The sequence below is a fragment of the Urocitellus parryii genome, chromosome 15 (assembly GCF_045843805.1).
Source record: "Urocitellus parryii isolate mUroPar1 chromosome 15, mUroPar1.hap1, whole genome shotgun sequence".
NCBI classification, from domain to species: domain Eukaryota; kingdom Metazoa; phylum Chordata; class Mammalia; order Rodentia; family Sciuridae; genus Urocitellus; species Urocitellus parryii.
This window is the reverse complement of record NC_135545.1, coordinates 41,712,762-41,734,575: the sequence shown is the minus strand read 5'-3', so window position 1 is coordinate 41,734,575 and position 21,814 is coordinate 41,712,762. Positions and strand designations below refer to the sequence as shown.

The 21,814-nt window shown below is 45.6% G+C and overlaps 1 protein-coding gene across 1 annotated transcript; it reads right to left on the bottom strand.

Annotated features, from left to right (window-relative positions):
* Nucleotides 1–1,413: 1,413 nt before the first annotated feature.
* LOC113177571 (cocaine esterase-like) lies at nt 1,414–17,442 on the bottom strand. The gene is made up of 11 exons (XM_077792825.1): nt 17,367–17,442; nt 14,746–14,950; nt 5,361–5,502; nt 4,508–4,641; nt 4,168–4,426; nt 3,677–3,775; nt 3,266–3,406; nt 3,076–3,156; nt 2,711–2,852; nt 2,053–2,125; nt 1,414–1,600 (listed from the first exon to the last, which is right to left on the bottom strand). The coding sequence occupies exons 1-11, from the start codon at nt 17,440–17,442 to the stop codon at nt 1,414–1,416; spliced, it is 1,539 nt and encodes a 512-aa protein (XP_077648951.1).
* Nucleotides 17,443–21,814: the final 4,372 nt, after the last annotated feature.

Sequence of the window (21,814 nt, the reverse complement as noted above, 5' to 3'; positions counted from 1 at the left end):
GGCTCTAGAAGCCAGTGGAAAAGCCCAGTCCTGCTTCTCATAAGGATGGGGCCAGTCACCTCCTTGGGACAGAAATAGACGAGTATGGGTGTAGATTGAAATGTTAATAATGGATGACATTTAATCTCCAGGTGGCTCAGGGATATGGAACTTTTGTTTTGTTTATATCTTAGGTGGATTAGATGTGGGAACTTTAAGTGTTTGGCCTGAAAGTTTGTGTGCTGCAAATTCATTCAGTGAAAGCGAGTCTCCATGGGCTGGGGATAGAGCTTAGTTGGTAGAGTGCTTGCCTAGCCTGCACTAGTGTATTAAGTTTTAATGCACTAAGCTCATCCCCAACAACACACACACACACACACACACACACACACACACAAACACACACACACAAACACAAAATGCATAGCTAATAAAATCAGTCTACTACTTGGGCTTTGAGAAAGAAAGAAAGAAAGAAAGAAAGAAAGAAAGAAAGAAAGAAAGAAAGCAAGCAAGCAAGCAAGCCAGTCTGAATGTAATGAATCATTGGGAGGGGACTGTGTTTAGGAACTGTAAAATAGGACCAGAAGCATTTGTTTGCCCTTCTGCCAAGTGAGGACTGGTGGGAAGGGGTCATCTAGAAACCAAAGCAAGACCTCCCCAGACAACAAATCAGCTACCATCTTGATTCTTGGCTTGTCACCTCCTACACAGAAGACAACACATTTGCATTGTTTATGAGATACCCAGTTTATTGTGTTTATTTGTTGATATTTAGGTGGTAGCACTGTGATCAAACCCAGGACCTTGTGCATGCTTGGCAAGTACTCGACCACTGAGCTACTCTTCCAGGAGTTGTTAGTTTATTTTACCCTCAGGTCTCCACAGGTGGCCAGCCTGGGCTGCATAGGTAATTCTTTTCCCTCAGCCTCCTGAGTGGCTTGGGTTATGGGCATGTGCCATCATACTGAGCTAGGGTATTATTGGAGTTGTTGTTGTTGTTGCTGTTGCTGTTGTTGTCGCAGCAGCCTGATGGAGTAAAAACCTGGGGCTTTTCTGTGGAGGTCCCACTGGTATGAGAACATGGATACTTGCTGAGAGTGGGCAAGAGGTTCAGAAAAGTACCAGCACCACTTCCTAAAACTTCTCTGTCAGCATGGGGGGTGTGGCAACTGGGAAGACGGCATAGATGGGGTTGTAGGGAAGGAGAGGGGAGGAAGATAGGGAGGGACTCAGACACAGTGGGGTGAGGAGGAAGGTGGACATGCATTGGGAATTACTGAGTGTGTCTAAATAGAGAGCACCCATGGTGGAATGTATGGACAAATAGCTATGTGAATGAGTGGGTCAACCCTGGTTCTGGGGTGGGTATGTATGGGCACCACAGGAAGACCCCATCACACCTAGCACACCCCTCTCTTCCTGACAAGGAAGCTAGTGTTTTGTAATCTTGTCCTCAGCCTCCTTTAGCTCCTGGATCTTTTGAGGCAGGGTCTTGGTCCAGAACTGCAGCCTGTGTGCCTTCAGGGCCTGGCCCACAGCAGGCTGAATGTCCAGCTGCAGGTACTGCTGGTCCTGGTCGAACAGTGGCCAGTGAGGTAGGTCCTCTCCGTTGGGGTTCCTGTGCACATGCCCTCCCAGAAGGGCAGGGCAAGGGTCAATCTGATATCCTTTGAACTCAGACCTGAACTTCCACCCCAAGTATAAACAGGGCAGGCAGCCATGCACACAGGGGTTTTGAGAATGGGAAGAGGTGTCCTGATGTAGGAAAGCAATGAACTCTCACTAGTGTCATTCCACACAGGGCAGAGCAACCTGGCCTGCGTTGCCTTTCCCTGTGAGAGGCTGGGTCCCATGGTAGCCCAGCACTATGGCTCACCCTCTGGACCACTGTACCCACAGAGACCAGTGACCTGTACCCCAAAAGCATCCTCTTTTGGTGTGGGTCATTCTGTTGGGTAGGGGGCTAGGATGTGATGAAGGACACACAATAGCTAATGGGGTCACCTCAGACAAGGGGAGCAGTGGAGGGCCCGTGCCCCCTAGGAGGCTGAAAGGCTCAGGTGTCCTCACCCATTTCGAGCAAAGTTGGCCCAGTACTTCATCATCTTCCTGCTAAGTAGCTCCTCCTCCTCAGTGAGCACAACTGTGGGAGGAGGAAGGCAAGGGTCCAGGTCCTGGCCAACTCCTTCCAGCTGTCCACTCCTGTGCCACACTCACCACCCCAGACCCAGGCTTGTGTCCCTTTCCTATCAAAGAGTCCTGGGGCCAGGCCCTCTGCTTGCCCAACCTGCCTTTACTCCTCCCAGCCTTTAACTGAATCAACACTGGGCTCCTCCTTGGCCTAGAAGTTTCCTTATTTGGACACTGTGAAGTCATTTAAGAAATGAATGGCTTTTACCCAAAACCTTCTTCTCCTATGCTAGACACCATGTTTGGGGTGGGAATAGGTAGAAAGGAGTGTAAATTAGAGTGGCAAAGTTCTAACCCTGGAATGACCCATTGAGTTGTAAGATGCTAGACACTGGATCCCATGTTCTCTCATGTAACATGAGTGTGATGTCTATCTCTTACTCTAGCCATAAGGATTTACTGAGATGAGGGACTTCAGGTACCTGGGAACAGGGTCTGGATAAAGACATGTGTCGGGACCTGACACCAGACCTCACCTGGGACCCACAGCTCTGAGCTGTCTCCTAGGAAGTCAGGATTCAGGTTAAGATACACTCACTCTGATCAAGTGCTACTTGGAGTGCAGGCATCACAAACATGAAGTCTGCCATCATCTCCTGGAACTGGAGTCGCAGGGTGTGGGAGTCCTCGTTGTCTCCCATGTACTCCTCCATCAATAGGTCAGCACATTCGGCAGGCAACTTCAGGTGACCAGGGAGAGTCAGGTTAGGCAATCTCTGGGTCAGGGAGGCAAGATCTAAAGGGTAGGGATTGGTGTTTGGGATGTGTCTGGGAATAGGGCAAATGTGTCAAGTTGTGCTGCCCCACCACAAATGCACATAGATCTATCTTGTTCCTGGGGATTACTGAAAAGGAAGAGTGTCTGGCTGCACTCTGCCTGGTGCAGGACTCCAGAAGTTTCACCATCTGTGCTGATGTTCTGTGAAGAATAGCTCGCACAGTCTCTCTGTCTACGTCTTTCTGGATTTCAGGTGGGCCCAAGACCTGTGTTATGAAATGATAGTCTAGAGTTGGGGATGGGATATCTAGGAGGTACGAAGTCTAAAGCTGCTCCCCCCTGACACTATCATGAGGGTTTGTAGAGGGGTCTCACCATGGGAAGGAGCCAGCCATACTCATCATTGTTGACACCAATGATGCTCGGAACAGGTTGAAAATCAGCAGAGGCCAGAAGCTCCTGGAGGTGCCTGGGTAGGAAGGCCCCATCCACCATAGCAGGAATCATCTTGAAGGGCTAAGGGGGCACTCAAAGTCCATGATTATGGGAAGAAAAGTCTCTTTTCTAATGACACCAAAGTTACCTCCAACCCATCCTAACTAACCCATGATGCATTCATAGATTCTATACCTGGTTCAGCATATTTTCATCTCAATTCCCTTCCAGAACTCTGAGGATATAAGAAGACCAAGCCCTGGAAATGAGATCCTTGTTCCACAGTAGAAAGCACTGTATTTTCCTTACACCATAACCCACGTCTCCTCACTAACGTCCATTCAGTCCTACCTTGGTAATAGCCAGCATTTCCTGTTCACTCTTGCCCCGCAGGCAGCTCACCAGGGCCTCTGACTCTACTTGCCCACAGGCAGACAGGTTGGCCACAATCTGTAAAGAAAGGGCAGTATTGCCTAAATCTCAGCTCTGTGCAGGTTGCCCTTAATTATGAAAGTGTACCCTGTTATACTGCTGCAGGTGTGAAATTCTTCCATCTTCCCTGAAGCTCAGGTGTCAGCCAGAGGAGCCATCACACTGGTTTATATGGGTCTTCTGAGGATAAGGACCCTTGGGTGCAGCTTTGCAGAACACAGAGTAAAATCAACACTTGAGGCAGAGGTGTGTGGATTCTGACCTTTGAGCTCCTCTGAAACCCTGGGGTGGTGTCCAGTCTCAAAGACACCTGCATGGTCTTTGTTACCATGGAACAGACAGAGTGGCAGAGGCTCTGAAGGTGATGGGTGAGTCTGCAGATTTGGCTGTGGGCAGTAAAGGATACTCACTGTGGAGACATCTTTAGATGAGCTGGTGATGAGGCCAGGCAGCAGGGCCACCCCACTCTCCATGATGGCACCATGGAAGAGTCCTTGGGACAGTGGAGACACCACAAGTGAGGACACACTAGTGCCACCTGCAGACTCGCCAAAAACGGTGACTCGATCAGGGTTGCCTCCAAAGTGGGCGATATTCTGCTGGACCCAGCGTAGGGCGGCCACTTGGTCCAGGTAGCCCCAGTTGCCAGTGGCATGCTGGTCTCCAGTGCTGAGAGATACAAAGGATGATGATCAATAGATAGTCCTCTGTCAACTCAGTCCCCATCCATCATCCCTGTCCCAGGCTCACCTGAAAAAGCCCAGAACTCCCAGGCGGTACTGAATACTGACCACCAGTACATTTTCAATGGCTGCCAGAAGAGAACCATCAAACATGGAAGCTGAGCCCATCACCAAGCCACCACCATGGATCCAGACCATCACCTGGGAAATCAGGAGATATACCATGTGGTGGCTATCCTGCCCAGTTCCATGCTGGGTGAAGCCCTACTCTGAACACCACTTTGGCTTGTGTAGCTACCCACACAGAATGCTAGTAGGACCTCATGACCTAGGGCACTGGTGACAGAGTAAGTTCAATTTGGAAGATCAGGCCTCTCATACTTTTGGAGTCTAACCAGGAGGCAGAATGTGGATCTCTTCCTCTCAGAACTAGTATAAAAAGAAAAGAAAATTGATGTCTGTGATTATCCCACTTAAACATTAATTTAAAGTGTCATCTATTCTCTGGTCCCAAAAATAATACATGTTCATGGAATTTAGTGATCTCAAAGTGCAGCATTTGTGCACTTGAATGGATCTCCTGAGTACAAGCTGGTGAGTTGATCATTGGCTTAGAATACCTGGCCTCTGAGAGCATCCAGGGCTCTTGGACTACATGCGTAGGTCAGCTTTCTGCCTGCATAAGAGGCATTCTTGGAGCTGATAGTGAGAAACTTTTCATGGTAATTCACTCCACAGTGGTGACCAGCTGAATCTGTGTCTTCCAGTGTCGTTGATATTGTTATATATTACTTGGGGTCAATCCCAGGGCTTCACAGCATTGTGCTAGCTCTCTACCTTGAACCATGTCCCAAGCCCACTTCTAATGTTCTCCCCAAAATGTTCTCCCACCCTTCAACTGACCGTGACTTAACACTCACAGGCAGGTTTGAGCCCTCACGGGCATGTGCAGGCACATAGATGCTGAGGTACAGGCAGTCCTCTGACACAGGGATGGGAGGCAAGTTTATACTCCCTAGGTTCAGAGCCTCTAGATTCAATGCATCTGCATTTTGCAGACACCTGGTGACAATGGAATACAGTTATTTCAGGGGCTGAGCAGTGGTCAATCCAGACCTCAGGTCCTGACTAGATCCCAGACAACCTTACTCCCTGCCTTAACTGATGCCTTGCCTCACATGATCCTTCTTTCAAGTCATTCTCCACTGAGTTCCAGGCAACAGGCTTTGGGTAAGCAGGGATGGATTCCTGACCCCCAGGGAGGCCTCAAGATTGTGGAGCACTTGATTCCACCTCCTTCTGAGGCTAGCCAATCCTGACTCTAGGGTCCTGTCAGGGAAACTATGGCTGCCTGTGTTGACATTCACCACTTATCCCTGTCCCCATTCAGGCCTGGAACAGCATAGGTGTCCCCACACAGCTGATGCCTGAGTGGATGGAAGGTAGTTTCTCACAGAAGGGTAATGGGACATCCCACAGCCCAACTTAGCCTCTGAGAAAACCTGACCCCTTCACTGAGTCTCCAGCTGTAAGCACATGCCCCTTTCCCTTGGCCCTGTGGGTGGGGTTCCCAAGGAGCCACCATTGTTGCCCTCCTAGGGATCTTCAGCATGGACTGCTGGAGTCAAGGTCTTTTATAGGTTCAGAGAGCCAAGCCGACCCTCTCCCAGACACATCTCCCCTGGTGGAGAGTGTTGAGAGCCACAGCCAAAGGGGCCCCAACAAACTTCCCGCTGCCAGCAAACTTCCAGCTGCCGGCTGATGATTGGCTCACAATGGCCCCAGCAACATCTAGCTGATTGGCTCCTCTGCGGTGATGTTCATTGGGCTGTTTCCCTGCCCTTCAGACTACGGAACTGCTCATTGGGGGACTTCTTTGGCTCCGCCCACGCGACCTAGCCAATCGGCCTCAAGAGCAGGAGGATTGTGGGAGGTGGAGGTTGGTGTGGGTGAGAGGCTTGTGGAAGCCGGTGGTGGCAGTTGGGCTCTGAGGGTTTTTTCCTGAGGAGCTGTTTTGCTTGGCGTTTGTAGTTCTAAAAATAAAGTTAGTTTCTTTTGACAAGTGGCTCCTGAATTGTGCCCAGCCAGACTGCGGCATTTGGTGGCCCGCACGGGGAGCGACTGAGGGTAAGTAAACTGCTCGCCCCTGAGGGCAGGGCGAGAGGATGGGTAGCCATTCTAAGATTCCTCTTTTGTTTTGCTTCATTTTTGTTTTAAGTTCCTGTCCCTGGAGATGAGTGAGACGGAAGAAAAACCGCTCACATCTGAGGAAAAACTATTTGTGTCTGAGGAACAGATAGGGAGAAAGGACGGATGGACATTCAGGAGGATAGAAAGGCTATAATGATTTTGTGTTGTTCCAACTTTATTTCATTCTGTCTCGGTTTGGTTTGGTGTTATCTTGCTGGGTTGTATTATAGTAGAAATATGGGATCAGTAAAAAACAAACCGAAAGACTGTTAAGTAAATTGTTAGAAGAAGGAGGCATCTCAGTAAAATCAAGAACAGTCAGGGCATACGTTGATACAATACAAAAATGTAGCCCATGGCTTTTTAAGGAGGAGTTGTTAGATATATCACAATGGAACCATCATGGTGAAGATTTAAAAAGAATAGAAAAGAACAACCCAGGGACTCTGCCAGTTGGCACATTGCCATTGTGGACGTTCGTATCTGGTTTGCTTAGTCCAAAGCCTTCAGTTCAGACAAAGGTAGAGGAAGGAGAAGACATATTGATTCAAGTAAAAGAGAAGGTCTCTCAAGTTAGTCAGAAAGAGGAAAAGATTCAAGTACAAGAGAAGGTCTTTTGAGCTAGTGAGACAGAGGAAGGAAGTTTAGAGCAGAAAAAGCCATCAGGGGAAAAGTTACAACAGTAGACTGCTAATAACACCTTTCTATCAGAGAGCGAAAGTCTCCAACCAACAGCACCACCTCTACAGGAGACTGCTACTAACAGCATTCTATCACCAGAGGGCATAAGTGTCCAATCAACAGCACCACCTCCATATGCTAGGAGACTCCCAACCCCTGCAGTTGATAGTTGGGATCCTGAGACAGGATCTCAAGTATGCCCTGTATTTGAGGTAGGAGGGCAGCGAATTTACCAGGGTTTAAATTTCAAATCAGTGAAGGAGCTAAAAGAGGCTGTAACAACCTATGGTCCTCAAGCACCCTTCACTGTAATCTTGGTCGAATCCATTACCAACTTAAACATGACACCAGCAGATTGGGCTAATATTTGTAAAGCTGTGTTAACTGGAGGACAATACCTCTTATGGAAGGTTGCCAATGAGGAATTTTGCAAGGAGACGGCTAGGCGAAATGCAGCAGCTGGTTATCCTCAGAGAAAAATAGATATGTTGTTAGGAAAGGGACCTTATGAGGATCGGCAGCAACAACTTGCATATGATCCTGGTGTATATTTACAAATTGCTGTAGATGCAGTTAAGGCATGGAAGACTTTACAAGGACATGGAGGTTTACAAGGTCAATTATCTAAGATAATACAAGGAGCGAATGAACCTTATGCTGAATTTGTAGATAGGCTTATTCAAACAGCTACCAGAGTTTTTGGGAATACAGAACAAGCAATGCCATTAATAAAACAACTGGCTTATGACCAAGCGAATCGTTGGTGCAGAGATATCATTAGACCATGGAAACAGGAAGATTTAAACACATATATTAAATTATGTAGAGACATTAATGAACAAGAGCAAGTCATGGCAGCTGCAGTAAAACAGGCTTTAGATGCCAGAGACATTAATGAACAAGGGCAAATTGTGGCAGCTGCAGTAAAACAGGCTTTAGATGCCAGAGACATTAATGAACAAGGGCAAATTGTGGCAGCTGCAGTAAAACAGGCTTTAGATTCCAGGCCAAGAACATGCTACAATTGTGAACAAACAGGACATTTTAAAAGGAATTGCCCCATAGGAGGAGGGTTTAACAAAACTAGGTATCTAAGGAGTAGAATACCGGGTATTTGCCCACGATGCCGTAGAGGGAGACATTGGGCTAATGAATGCCGTTCTCAAACCACCATAGAGGGTACTCCATTATCAAAAAACGAACAAGGACAAGGTGTTTATCCACAACATTGTGGACAAAGGCATCGGGCTCCGTTGCCAAAAAATGGACAGGGGGCCCCAATGCTCCGGGGCCCCAAACCACAAATATACGGAGCACTGGAGGAACCCAGCAACCCCAGCAACCCCATCAGGGTAGTGCCCAGGACATCAGATCCCTCATCAGACAAACCAGAGGGAGCGCAGGGTTGGACATCTGCGCCTCCGCCAGATCAGTACTAACTCCAGAGATGGGAGTTCAAATCATTCCCATAGGGGTGAAAGGACCTCTTCCCAAAGGAACAGTAGGCTTATTATTGGGACGCAGCTCTTCTACTCTAAAAGGACTTTTGATAAGTCCTGGGGTAATTGATCAGGATTATGAAGGTGAAATGAAATTTATAGCCAGTTCTCCAAAGGGTATATCAGTAATTTCACCAGGAGATAGAATAGCACAGTTACTAATAATACCAAGCCTTCATGATAAATTTTCCAGTCATGCGGTAGAAAGAGGTTCCAAGGGATTAGGCTCCACAGGTGTAGATTGGGCTATGCTTTCTTTAAATTTAGATTCTCGCCCCATGCTAAAACTAAATATTCAAGGACATGAATTTAATGGACTACTGGATACAGGTGCAGACCTTAGCATCATCTCTCGTCAAGAATGGCCAAAACATTGGCCATTACAACAAGCCACTCAAACGCTTCGAGGCCTAGGAGTGGCGAATAATCCCGATAAAAGTGCAATGGTATTAGATTGGAAGGATCCTGAAGGATGTGAAGGAACTATACAGCCATATGTATTGGATCATCTTCCTGTAAATTTATGGGGACGAGATGTCTTAGATCAATTAGGTTTGACATTAACAAATAATATCAATCAAAATGCACCCACTATTATGGCTAGACAAGGTTTTAGGAAAGGAAAAAGATTAGAAAAACAAGAACAAGGTATAGCAGCACCAATACAAATAAATTAAGGAACAGACAGACATGGGTTGGATTTTCACAAAGGGCCACTGAGACAATAAAAATTACATGGAAATCAGAAAGACCAGTATGGGTTCCTCAGTGGCCCTTGACTAAAGAAAAGATACAAGTAGCCCATGATCTGGTCAAACAACAATTAGCGGAAGGACATATACAACCTTCTGTATCTCCCCATAATACTCCCATTTTTGTCATCAAAAAGAAATCTGGTAAATGGAGATTATTGCAAGATTTAAGAGCCATTAATAATGAAATGGTCATTATGGGACCTGCTCAATCGGGGATTCCTCAATTGTCTGCTTTGCCAAAAACTTGGTATGTTTTAGTTATAGATTTGTTTTTTTTTTATAGATTGTTTTTTTTCAATTCCAATTCATCCTGAGGATAGTCCACGTTTTGCATTTACTATCCCTGCACTAAATCATGAAGGTCCTGATCAGAGATATAAATGGAAAGTACTCCCTCAAGGGATGGCTAACAGCCCAACTATGTGTCAAATTTATGTTAACAAAGTAATCCAGCCACTTAGAAATCAAAATTCTGAGCTACAAATATTTCACTATATGGATGATATATTATTAGCACACAAAGCTAAAAACATATTGCTAGAATGTTATGCCACACTTACAAACTTATTAAAAAATTATAATCTAGAGATAGCAATAGATAAAGTACAATTAAGTTTTCCAATTAATTATTTGGGAGTTCTATTATCCTCAACCATGGTCCATCCACCAAAAATTCAAATACGAGTAGATCAACTCAAATCACTTAACGACTTTCAAAAGTTATTAGGAGACATAAATTGGATAAGGCCTTATCTAGGTATTCCAACAGGAGAATTGGGACCTTTATTTGATATCCTAAAAGGTCCATCAGATCCAAATTCACCCCGAATGTTGACGCCTGAAGCAAGAAAGGCATTAAAAATCATTGAAACATATATGGAAAATATGCATTTGGATAGAATTGATATAAGTTTGCCTTTATTATTTATTGTACTATCAACAAAAAATATTCCTACAGGAGTATTTTGGCAAGAAGGTCCATTATTATGGATACATTTATCTTATTCTCCTAACACTATTCTTACTAGGTATCCTGAGGCTGTAGGACAATTAATACTCAAAGGAATAAAAACAGCAAAGGCAGTGTTTGGAATTTCTCCCAATAAAATTATTACTCCATATACTATGAATCAAATTGATGAATTAGCAAATGAGTTAAATACTTGGGCAATAATCATGTGCAAATCTAATGTTTCATTTGATAACCACTTACCATCTAATCCTTTAATGTCTTTTTGGTCATTGCATCCTGTAATTTTTCCAAAAATGACAAGAAAAACACCTATCATGAATGCTCCAAATATATTCACTGATGGGTCAAATAATGGTACAGCAGCAATAGTTACACCTGATCAAACTTTTACATTTTTAGTACCCAAACAATCAGCTCAAAAGGTAGAGCTTAATGCAGTATTACAAACTTTTGTGATGTTTAAAGATTCTGTATTTAATTTATTTTCTGATAGTCAGTATATAGTTAATGCTATAGTATCCCTTGAAGATGCTGGTAGGATTTCGCCTTCTTCTACTGTTTTCTCTTTGTTTTCCACTATACAAAGTTTAATCTGGGACAGAAAAGATCCATTCTTTATAGGACATATCAGGGCACATACAGGATTGCCTGGAGCCCTTAGTTTGGGCAATGATTTAGCAGATAAAACTACACATGACATACATATTTTCTCTACACTAGAAGAAGCTATAAATTTTCATAAAAGGTTCCATGTCAATGCTAATACTTTACAAAAGCGTTTTAAAATAACTAAGGAACAAGCTAGACAAATAATAAAACAATGTCAAAATTGTGTGACCTTTTTACCACAAGTTAATCTTGGAGTCAATCCTAGAGGTCTGATACCTAACCATATTTGGCAGATGGACGTCACACACTTGCCAGAATTTGGAAAATTAAAATATTTGCATGTTACAGTTGATACTTCTTCTGGATTTTTGATGGGCTCCCTTCATGTCAGAGAAAAAACTAAAGATGTTATAGTTCATTGCTTACAAAATTTTGCCACTGTGGGCATTCCAAACAGTTAAAAACAGATAATGCCCCTGGTTATACGTCTACTTCTTTTAAACAATTTTGCTCATCATTTGGCATTACTCATATAACAGGAATCCCATACAATCCACAGGGACAAGGCATAGTTGAAAGAGCTCATCAAACTATTAAAATGTATTTATTAAAGCAAAAAGACGGAATTGGGAAGGGGTATATATTCCCCAAAGATAAACTTAAAATAACCCCTTTTACTCTAAACTTTTTAAATTTGGATTCATCAGGACTTAGTGCTGCAGAAAGGCATATGTGTCCAAAAAATGTACATAAGCCCAAGGTACTTTGGAAAGATATTCTAACAGGACAATGGAAAGGTCCTGACCCAGTAATTGTCTGGAGTCGGGGGTCTGTTTGTGTGTTTCCACAGGAAGAACAGCAGCCGATTTGGATTCCAGAGAGATTAACCAAGGTCCTGACCCAGTGATTGTCTGGAGTCGGGGGCCTGTTTGTATGTTTCCACAGGAAGAACAGCAGCCGATTTGGATTCTGGAGAGACTAACTAAAATCCTGACCCAGTGATTGTCTGGAGTCGGGGGTCTGTTTGTGTGTTTCCACAGGGAGAACAGCAGCCAATTTGGATTCCAGAGAGATTAACAAAAGCGAATTCTACAGACCAAAAAGAAGATGATTTGGCTCAAATCAATAACAGCTGATATCCAAAACTCCAATTTGGCTATCCTTACATCTGAACCAGGATGCTTTTTTCAATATCTGTTTTATTATTGCCCTTTCCCATAACATGAAGTTCTATTTTGTTTTTTGAGCTCATACAGACCTAGGTTAATGTTTTGCTGATCAGTTCTATTTTTTTTTGACTATAGAGTGCTGGCAGCTGGAAGTTTGCTGGGGCCCCTTTGGCTGTGGGCTCCTCTGCGGTGATGTTCATTGGGCTGTTTCCCTGCCCTTCAGACTACGGAACTGCTCATTGGGGGACTTCTTTGGCTGTGGCTCTCAACAATAGAGTTTTTAAACATTGCAATGGAGATTTCACCTGTAAAAAGTTATAAGGCCTTTACTATTATGTTATGTGTTGTATGTATTATATGTGTGCACACTTGTGTTTTGTGTTATATGTTTGAATGTACGTATGTCCATATATCATATATGATGAGCGCTCATGAAAAAATGGATCCAATTTTTTTTTTATTCATGTGATTTAAATGGTTTAATTTAAATTGGGTAAATAACTGTTAAGAATTGTTTTAATATGTAAACAAAAAAGGAGGTTAACAGATCTGTTTGTTTACTTTCACCTATCCTTTTCATTATATTTAATAATTCTCTTCAAGATAATGTAAATTGTTAAGAAAATTGTTTTCTTTTAGTGCCTTCTGGAATGTTACACAATTATTAATATTAACCATTATTGCCAAAATTCCTATCTTCATCCCAGTGCTGGTGAAGATAATGTAAATTGTTAAGAAAATTGTTTTCTTTTAGTGCCTTCTGGAATGTTACACAATTATTAATATTAACCATTATTGCCAGAATTCCTATCTTCATCCCTGTGCCGGTGAAGATAATGTAAATTGTTAAGAAAATTGTTTTCTTTTAGTACCTTCTGGAATGTTACATAATTTTTTCTTTAGCCATTATTGCCAGAATTCCTATCTTCATCCCTGTGCCGGTGAAGACAAAGATAAAACTAATCTACAGTTTCTGCAATAGCCATCACTGAACCGCTTACAGAATTTGCCTAAACTATGTGTCACTTGTATGCATTGTGAACTCACTTGTATGCATTGTGAACTATCTGTTGGTGCAGCGACTTGTGGTAGTGTTGGAGTATTTTTGCTGATGATGTCATCGGTGGTACAATTTTCCCAAAAGGAGCCGTCAATTAGCTTGATATATCTTCCTCCCTTCTGCTTGTCATGATCGTTCAGCTAAAATTTGGGGGCCAACAGAGGTGAGGCAAAGAACCTCACCCCCCCCCCCCGCTGGTACCTCTCCACAGGTGTGGCTGTATACTGGACCCCTAGTCAATGACGGGTAAGATCCAATTACAATGGTACCAACCTAAGACAGGAGGCTGACGCCCTGAGGTCAGCTCATCCAAAGACGGGTAAGGACCATATGTAGTATTGGACAACCTAAGGCAGGCATGGTCCCTAAGCCACATGCTTGTTGTTTAAACAGAGAGGGGGAGATGTTGAGAGCCACAGCCAAAGGGGCCCCAACAAACTTCCAGCTGCCAGCAAACTTCCAGCTGTTAGCTGATGATTGGCTCACAGTGGCCCCAGCAACATCTAGCTGATTGGCTCCTCTGCGGTCATGTTCATTGGGCTGTTTCCCTGCCCTTCAGACTGCCAGCTGATGATTGGCTCACAGTGGCCCCAGCAACATCTAGCTGATTGGCTCCTCTGCAGTCATGTTCATTGGGCTGTTTCCCTGCCCTTCAGACTGCCAGCTGATGATTGGCTCACAGCGGCCCCAGCAACATCTAGCTGATTGGCTCCTCTGCGGTGATGTTCATTGGGCTGTTTCCCTGCCCTTCAGACTACGGAACTGCTCATTGGGGGACTTCTTTGGCTCCGCCCATGCGACCTAGCCAATCGGCCTCAAGAGCAGGAGGATTGTGGGAGGTGGAGGTTGGTGTGGATGAGAGGCTTGTGGAAGCCGGTGGTGGCAGTTGGGCTCTGAGGGTTTTTTCCTGAGGAGCTGTTTTGCTTGGCGTTTGTAGTTCTAAAAATAAAGTTAGTTTCTTTTGACAAGTGGCTCCTGAATTGTGCCCAGCCAGACTGCGGCATTGAGAGAACACCTGGAGTAAGCCAAATCCAGGGACATGTGTTTCTGCTCTTGTGTTCAGCACCTGGAGCTAATGCCTGTTGGGTACCACGCCCTGAGGCAGGGGCCTGGCAAAGTTACTCCTGCATTGGAAGAATGAATGTGGGAATTACCTCAATGCAGAGGGATATGTTTTTACACATTTGTTTATTTAAGGCCTGGGTTTCAAAGCCCATGCATTAGGTTGCTAAAAACACATTACCACTCGTCTACAGCCCCAGGCCTTTCAGTGCAGTTTAGATGAAAGAGCCACTGTAGCCTGGCCCAGGGCTTGGAGTACCCACCCCCACCACAACCCTGAGGTTTCCCAGATCCCAGGAGAGCTTACATGGCCGGGTGGGAGGTCCCATTCCTCACACCACTCCAAGCTTCAGGGGGCTCAGGGGCTGCAAAGCGCAGTGGTCCTACAGGTGGCTTGGCAAAGGGAATTCCCAGGAAGGTGTGGACCCCCACATCTGCGCCCTTCACGTGGACGAGACTGCCCCGCACCTGGCCGGTGTGGGTGATCCGGATGGGGCTGACTGAGTCCTGGCCTGTGGGCAGAGAGATGCACTTCAGGATCAGGTCTCATCAATCAGTTGCTGACCTACAGCAGTCCTGGTTGGCCCTCCTCAGCTCAGCCTTGTTGGAAGGAGCCTGATCTGTTAACATTCACTTCTGAATCTTTCTGCCCATCCCTTATCCCTATCCCCACCACCACTATCACTCAACCGGGTCACAGCCTATCCTTCCAGGCTCACCAGGCTCTTGTGACTTGCCACCATCTTCTCAGCCCTACTTTCTTCCAGAAGAATGTCTTTTGGGCTGATGGGGCAAGAGTGTCCATTGCACTCACTGTGCCAGGTCATGTCACGCACTAGGAGGACTTTGGGAATGGAACTAAGTTTCCCATCCTCAAGGATCTCATGCTTGAGAAGACAAGAAATGACATAAAAAAGCATCATTCAGGAAAGGAGAAACAGACGTATGGAGGGGAGCTATGAGTTCAGACCATACAAATCTCATCTTGCCTGGAGTTGGGGATCAAGGCAAGGAGCCATTGGAAAGTTAAGCTAGATATATCTGGCTGTCCAAGTCATGATATTTGATAAAGGTTGATGTGGGTCATGCTGGGTTTAAATCTTCTCTCTATCCTAGAATGGGCACGCTCTTGGGTGCTGTGCAGCTCTCTGGCTGTCCCAGTTCACTCTGTGTCTCAGGCTGCAGGTAGGAGGCAGTCAGGTCCACAGTTCTCCTGCTATTGTTGACATCTCCACAGCTCCCACATCACTGGAGCCTTCCCTCCTGCAGGCTCAAGATCTCACTCTAGAATGTGGTAGATCTGAGCTGGTTTCCATAAGAAAAAGTTAAAAACTCCAAACCGCTTCCTCTCTCCCACCAGATTCCCCTAGGATCTGCATATTTGATGCTCCCTGGTACAGGTCAGGCCAGGGCAGCAGCCACTCACAGGACCAGAGAAGGAAATTGGCCAGCATCCCTCCAAGTCCAAAGACACACTCCTGTCCCTACCAACATGCTGTCTCCACACAATGCCTTGCCAGAGGGATCGTGGTCCATGTAACTCATGTGGTGACTGGCCACTGATGCCTGATTTTGTAATTACAAAGGACAAAGTCTGATAAGTATTCCTGCTTATGACATAATGTAGCTGCTTCTTTGAGGAGAAGCCCTACATAAAACAGCAGGAAGAATCTCACCCATGTATGTATGTAGTGAAGTGAAGTTTCCTTGTGTCCAGATGAGGAAAATGTCACACTAGAAAAGATGAGTTTGTGACCATTTAGGTGGGAGACAAAGATGTGTAGTGTGTAAGACCTGGACCCTATTTAAGACCTAGATGGGCCTGTGGAGGAGCCAGGACTGGGTGGGCAGAAGACTGTGGGATGAAAATCTATACCCTCTTGGGACTCGGGTATTTTTTTTTCTTTTTTTGGAAGTGAGTTATAGAAAAAAGACTGTTGAAAATAGAATCCTTCAGGGGTGGAAGTTGGGCTGGGGTTGTGGCTCAGAGATACAGCACTCCTCTGACGTGCATGAGGCAATGGGTGCGATACTCAGCACCACATAAATATAAAATAAAATATTGTGTCTACCTATAACTAAAAAAATAAATATTAAAAAGAAAATAGAATCTTTCAGTAAAGCCAGAAAAATCTTTCTGCTGAGAAAGTTCTGGTTGTCTAAGGCCCTAGGTAAGGGAGGAAGCCTATCAGTGGTGGTCCAATGGGGACAAGGGAACATGGATTCCTTGGTGCAGATTAGGCTGGGAAAATTGAGGCAATGACCAACGCCCACAATAGGAGCCTTTGCAGTGGGAGGGATCCAGGGCTAGTGACACTCCCTGGGTATGGTACTCTCATGCCAGCACCTTCTGATAAGGGCCTAGAGACTTGTAGCAGGTACAGAGCACTTTGTCTTTGCTGTAGAATATAATCCAAGGATTGCCAACTTTGATTTTCCAATGAAGGGAACCCAGCAGTCATTCAGATCAGCATTGAGAAGTGGTACCACAGGCTACTGTAAACCCCAGGACCAGTAACCTTGCGGAAGGTGCCAGCACTTCTCTGGCCAAGGGGTCAACACACTCAGAGCCAAATGTTATCAGCCAGCTCTACTTATTGCTGTTGTTATTATCCAAGGGTGAGTAGTAGCTACAGCCACAGACACACATGGGAGGAGAAGTCCTCTATCTATGTTGCTTTGCAAGGAGGCTTCTGACTTGCCCATACTGTGCTCCTGAAAATCCCCTCTCACTAGCTCACTCCCCCATGGGGGTGTCCTCAGGCAGCTCTGACCCTCTCTGGCTCGCCCTCCTGCCCCTGATCCCCTTCATCTGTCTCCTCTACCAACTCCCCCTCCCTGGTGCCTTCCCTCCAGGCTCAGGCTCTGTCTCTGGGCACTTTGGCAGATCCAACCTGGTCTCTACCACCCTCCCCATGGCAGCCTCACCCTGGCCCTGGATGAGGAGCATCAGGAGCCCATAGGCCACGAGGATGAGCCAGGCAGGAAGTTGATGCAGGCACATGGTTGTCTCCCAAGGCTGCTTCTGTATTCCCAGGGCTTCACCTGGAAATGCAGAGCAGCATTCTGCCAGGTGGAATTTGAACCTGACAATTAGGAGGCGGGGAAATGGGGTGTGCTGCAGGAGAGGGGTGTGCTGCAGGAGAGTCACTCTGAACTCTTCAGAGGTCATGGAGCCAGTGTGCAGCCGGCAGGGCCTGACCCTCTTCTTCCCTTGGCCACCTCCCAAGACACTGCACAGCCTCTGCAGCCCCTCTGAGATCCCAGGACCCCTCTCCTCACACCTGGAATTACGAATTTCCTGTCTTTGCTCTCCCAGGCCCATGAAGGTGTTGGGAAGGAGAGGAGGGAGCACAGAGATATATGTAACTGAAGGAACCTGGAGGGCTTTTCTGAGGGGGCAGAATGAAGATTTCCAGAGATGGAGAAATACAGGTGACCTTGCTGGAGTGAAGGGAACGGCTTGCACAGTGGCAGGGAGATGTGACTGACCTTCAAAGCTGACTGGGTGCCCTTCAGTTGTGCCTAATCTTCTAAACACCATCATCTGAGAACCTCTGAGGGTCCCTCCCTTCTCAGTCTGACCCTTCTTTGTGAAGGCATTTCTGTAGATACCCCATCAACACAAAACCAAGGTCCAGTTTACAGTCACTTATCCCCTGGAAAGATGTGAAATGAGTGCCTGCGGGTCTAGGGAACTCAAAAAATGGAAGTCATTCAGAGGTATAGTAACTGGTCAGTGGATAAAGTGTGGTGTGTGCCTACAAGCAATGCCACTCCACAGGAAAAGGAATTTGAGATCTTCGTGCATCTCAAAAATAGTATGAGAAGTGACAGAGCCATTCCTAAAAGTGTCCATTTGCATCATATTTCGGGCAAGACCAACTAGAGGAACCCAAGCAATTAGGTGACCACCTTAGAGCAGGATTGAGGCAAGGAAGAACTACAAAGGGGCGTGAGGAAGTGAAAGAAACTGGTAAAACTTGTGGTGGTGGTGTTTGCTTATCTTACATGTTACCTCAGAGTGAGTAAATTGTCCACTCAAGAGATGAATTTAACTGCATATAAGTCATTCCACACTGGGCTGTGAATGTATGTAGCTCAATGATATAGTGCTTGCCTAGCAGGCCAAGGAGGTAGGTATGGTCCCTAGTACTGTACACACTCACACACACATTCTCACACACACACACACACACACACACACGCGCGCGCATTCGTGCATTCACATGCTCCACACTAAAGCAATTTAAAATATATTTAAGATCTAAAAAATATTGTGGGAGCCCCTTTGGGTAATACAGTGTGCTTCTGCAGAATTGAAACATGGAAGCTTGCTCGCAGGAACTCAGTAAATGCTATAAGGATGCACCTATCAGTCTTCACCAAAAGGAAAGTCCTGCATGTGCTGCGTCCCCTCAGGCTTAATGTTAACCTTGTCTGTCCACTGGTGTTCCAAATGGCCAAATGGAATGGTCATCTTTTGCCCGGAATACATGAAGGTCTTTGATGGGGCTTAAATATAGTGAATGGAAACAAGGGGGTCCTCTCTCCTGGGAAAACTGGTGCCTCAGGAGGGCATGTCAGTCAGAGGTTTGGGACTGGGGGGACTCCTAAGGTCTTTGGGATGAGAAATCCAGCCTGTTAATGTCTGAGAGAAAAAGATTTGAGGGAACCCAGAAGCATACTGAGCATTATTTGCTACCTTTGTACAATGAGAAAAGATGAGAGGGGTTTTATAGGAGGGGCCAGAGAAGTTTAGGGACAGCAAAGAGGGGAGAAGGAAAATCAATGATGTGGATGCCATAGTGAGTGGGGGATGGTCAGGAGGCTGCAGGAGGAATTCTGCAAGGCAGAAGGACACCTTACTGGATGGAGAGTTTCTCAGGGGACCAGGGACAAGAATCTCTTCTCTGGACCTCCTGAGCCTCCAAGGCCTCTTCCAGGACACACCACACAGAGAAGCATCTTCTCAGATGTGTCATAATCATGTCAGTGTGGGGCTCACATGTCTTCAGATTCACAGGGAATAAGAGCCAATTTGAGGAAACAGGAACCTGAGGACCCCACCTGGCTCTCCTGGACATATTCAGCTGGTCCAGGCTTTAGAATCAATGGAGAAACCCAGTCCTGCTCCTCACAAGTGTGGGGATGGAAATAGATTGATGAGTGGGTTGTTTTAAATAAGTAGAGACATTTTCTAGTAGTTTGCAAACTTGGTTGCTGTGATCTTGGGCAGTAAGTGCTAGGGTCTGAGAACTTGTGTCTACCCAATTCACACATTGAAACTTAATCTCCAGTGGGATGATATTGAGGATTAGGGTCCTAGCTGGGCGTGGTGGTGCATGTCTGTAATCCTAGTGCCCTGAAGGCTGAGACAGGAGGATGAGAATGGGGAATTCAAAGCCATCCTCAGAAATTTGGAGGTGCTAAGCAACTCAGGGAGATTCTGTCTCTAAAATAAATAAGTACAAAATAGGCCTGGGGATGTGGCTCAGTGGTCGAGCACTTCTGAGTTCAATTCCTTGTACCAAAAGAAAAAGAGTTATGGTCCTTAGGGCATGTATAGGATATCACCAGGTTATCTTGACGAGTTCTTCTTCCTCAAATTGTTCAAGTCTGAATATTAGAGAAGTGCCAAGGCAAGAATATAAAGGACGATTTTTAATAAAGAGTTTTCCTAGGAGAAGGAATGAGGCCATAGCTGGTGGTATCCTGGTATCCCAAGAAGTGAGAGCATCCTGCAACTTTTAGACATTTCAGACTTTCTTTGTTTTCCTGCTCTCTTCCCCCTTATCTCTTCCTTCCTGAGTGGGCCCAGGAGATGCTGGTGGAATGGCCAAAAGGTGAGAAGCAGGTGGGCTGGAAGGGACAAGGTGGAGTGTTGGGGCCGGAAGGAAGCTGCAGCCACGTGACCTTAATTAGCAGCTCCCTGTCTGTTCAGGGGGTGCTTCATGAACGCCCTTCTAGGAGGGGCAGTATAGGCAGGGAATCCTGGTAATCAAAGTGCTCAGGAGGCATTACCATTCCAGTCTCCCAGGGGTGGTCTCCAACTTCGTGGACTCCAACTGGCCTTCATTTTCTCCATCAACCCTATTACCTATCTACATTGATTGCCTGTCTTTCATTCTGGCTTCAATATGGTCATGGAAGGCATTATTTGCACCTTATACCATGTAATGACTCAGTGAGAAGGTTCCCTCCATCAGTGAAAAAGCTGAAAGCGAGCTCTCCACAGACTCCCAATCTGCTGGCATCTTACTTTCTCTCTTATTTGCTTTAAAAATGTTTTTTCAGACTGAAGTTTGAACCCAGGAGAACTTTACTATGACCTACATCTCTAGTTCTATTCATTTTTAATTTTGAGACAGTATTGGCATGAGATCATTACTGGCATCAGATCTGCCATTTTAGGTCGGGAGCCAGTTTATTCAGAGCCTTCCAGGCTTTGATTTAGGAGCCATTTTATCTAGGGACTCCAGGCTTCCATTCCGAATGTGCCTGCTAGAAGGTTCACCCCACCCCAGCCCATGACACAACCCCTAAGCACGCTTGTTGCTGCTGTCCCAGGAAGGACAGCCTTGTCAGTTTGCTCCTTGCTACTGACAACAAATCTCTTACATGGGATTCAGGACCCTCCCCAAACCCCAGACTTTGACCCCCTTGATGACCCCCTTCCCACCACTCTCCACCTTCTGCTCTGACCCCTCTGGGACCTCCCTCACCTACTTTCTGTCCACCTGCTACTCCTTCTTGCTTGATGTCCTCTACCCAGCCTGCACCTTTGCTTCCCTTTTGAGAAGTAGCAGGGTCAGAGGGAGTTGTCCAGGTACATGTCACTTTCTCCCTTAGTGACCTCTCCCCAATGGAAAGGAGGCTAGGTTCCTTTACCTCCAATTCCTCAGGGTACAGTAAGGAATTCCAATATCTAACCCAATCATAGGATCCAACTTTCCATGATTCTATCCAACTGACTCCTACCTGAGGAAGGCAGGAGAGTTTCCGAGCAGGGTTAGGAAACAGCAGTTTTACCCAGCTCCTTCCAGATTTATGTCAAGACTTACATTGAAATGTAAATGGAAGAGGCCTGCAGACTCAGTAGGAGACTGATCTGAGGCCCTAGGAAAAAGAAAACAAATGTGAAAGTGTCTTTTACCTGAATTCTTAGTATACTAAACCCAAAAGCAAATTATAGGGCACCTTACTAATTACCAGGTAGTCATAATTTCTAGGACCCTTTGTTTTTTTTTCCTTAGGTTCCATATTTTGGGAGCTCATGATTTTGATCCTATACACCCAGGTTAATGTTTTTCTGATTAGTCTTATTTTTATTCAACTTTTTAAACTTCTGTAACATTGCAATGAAGATTTGCCTA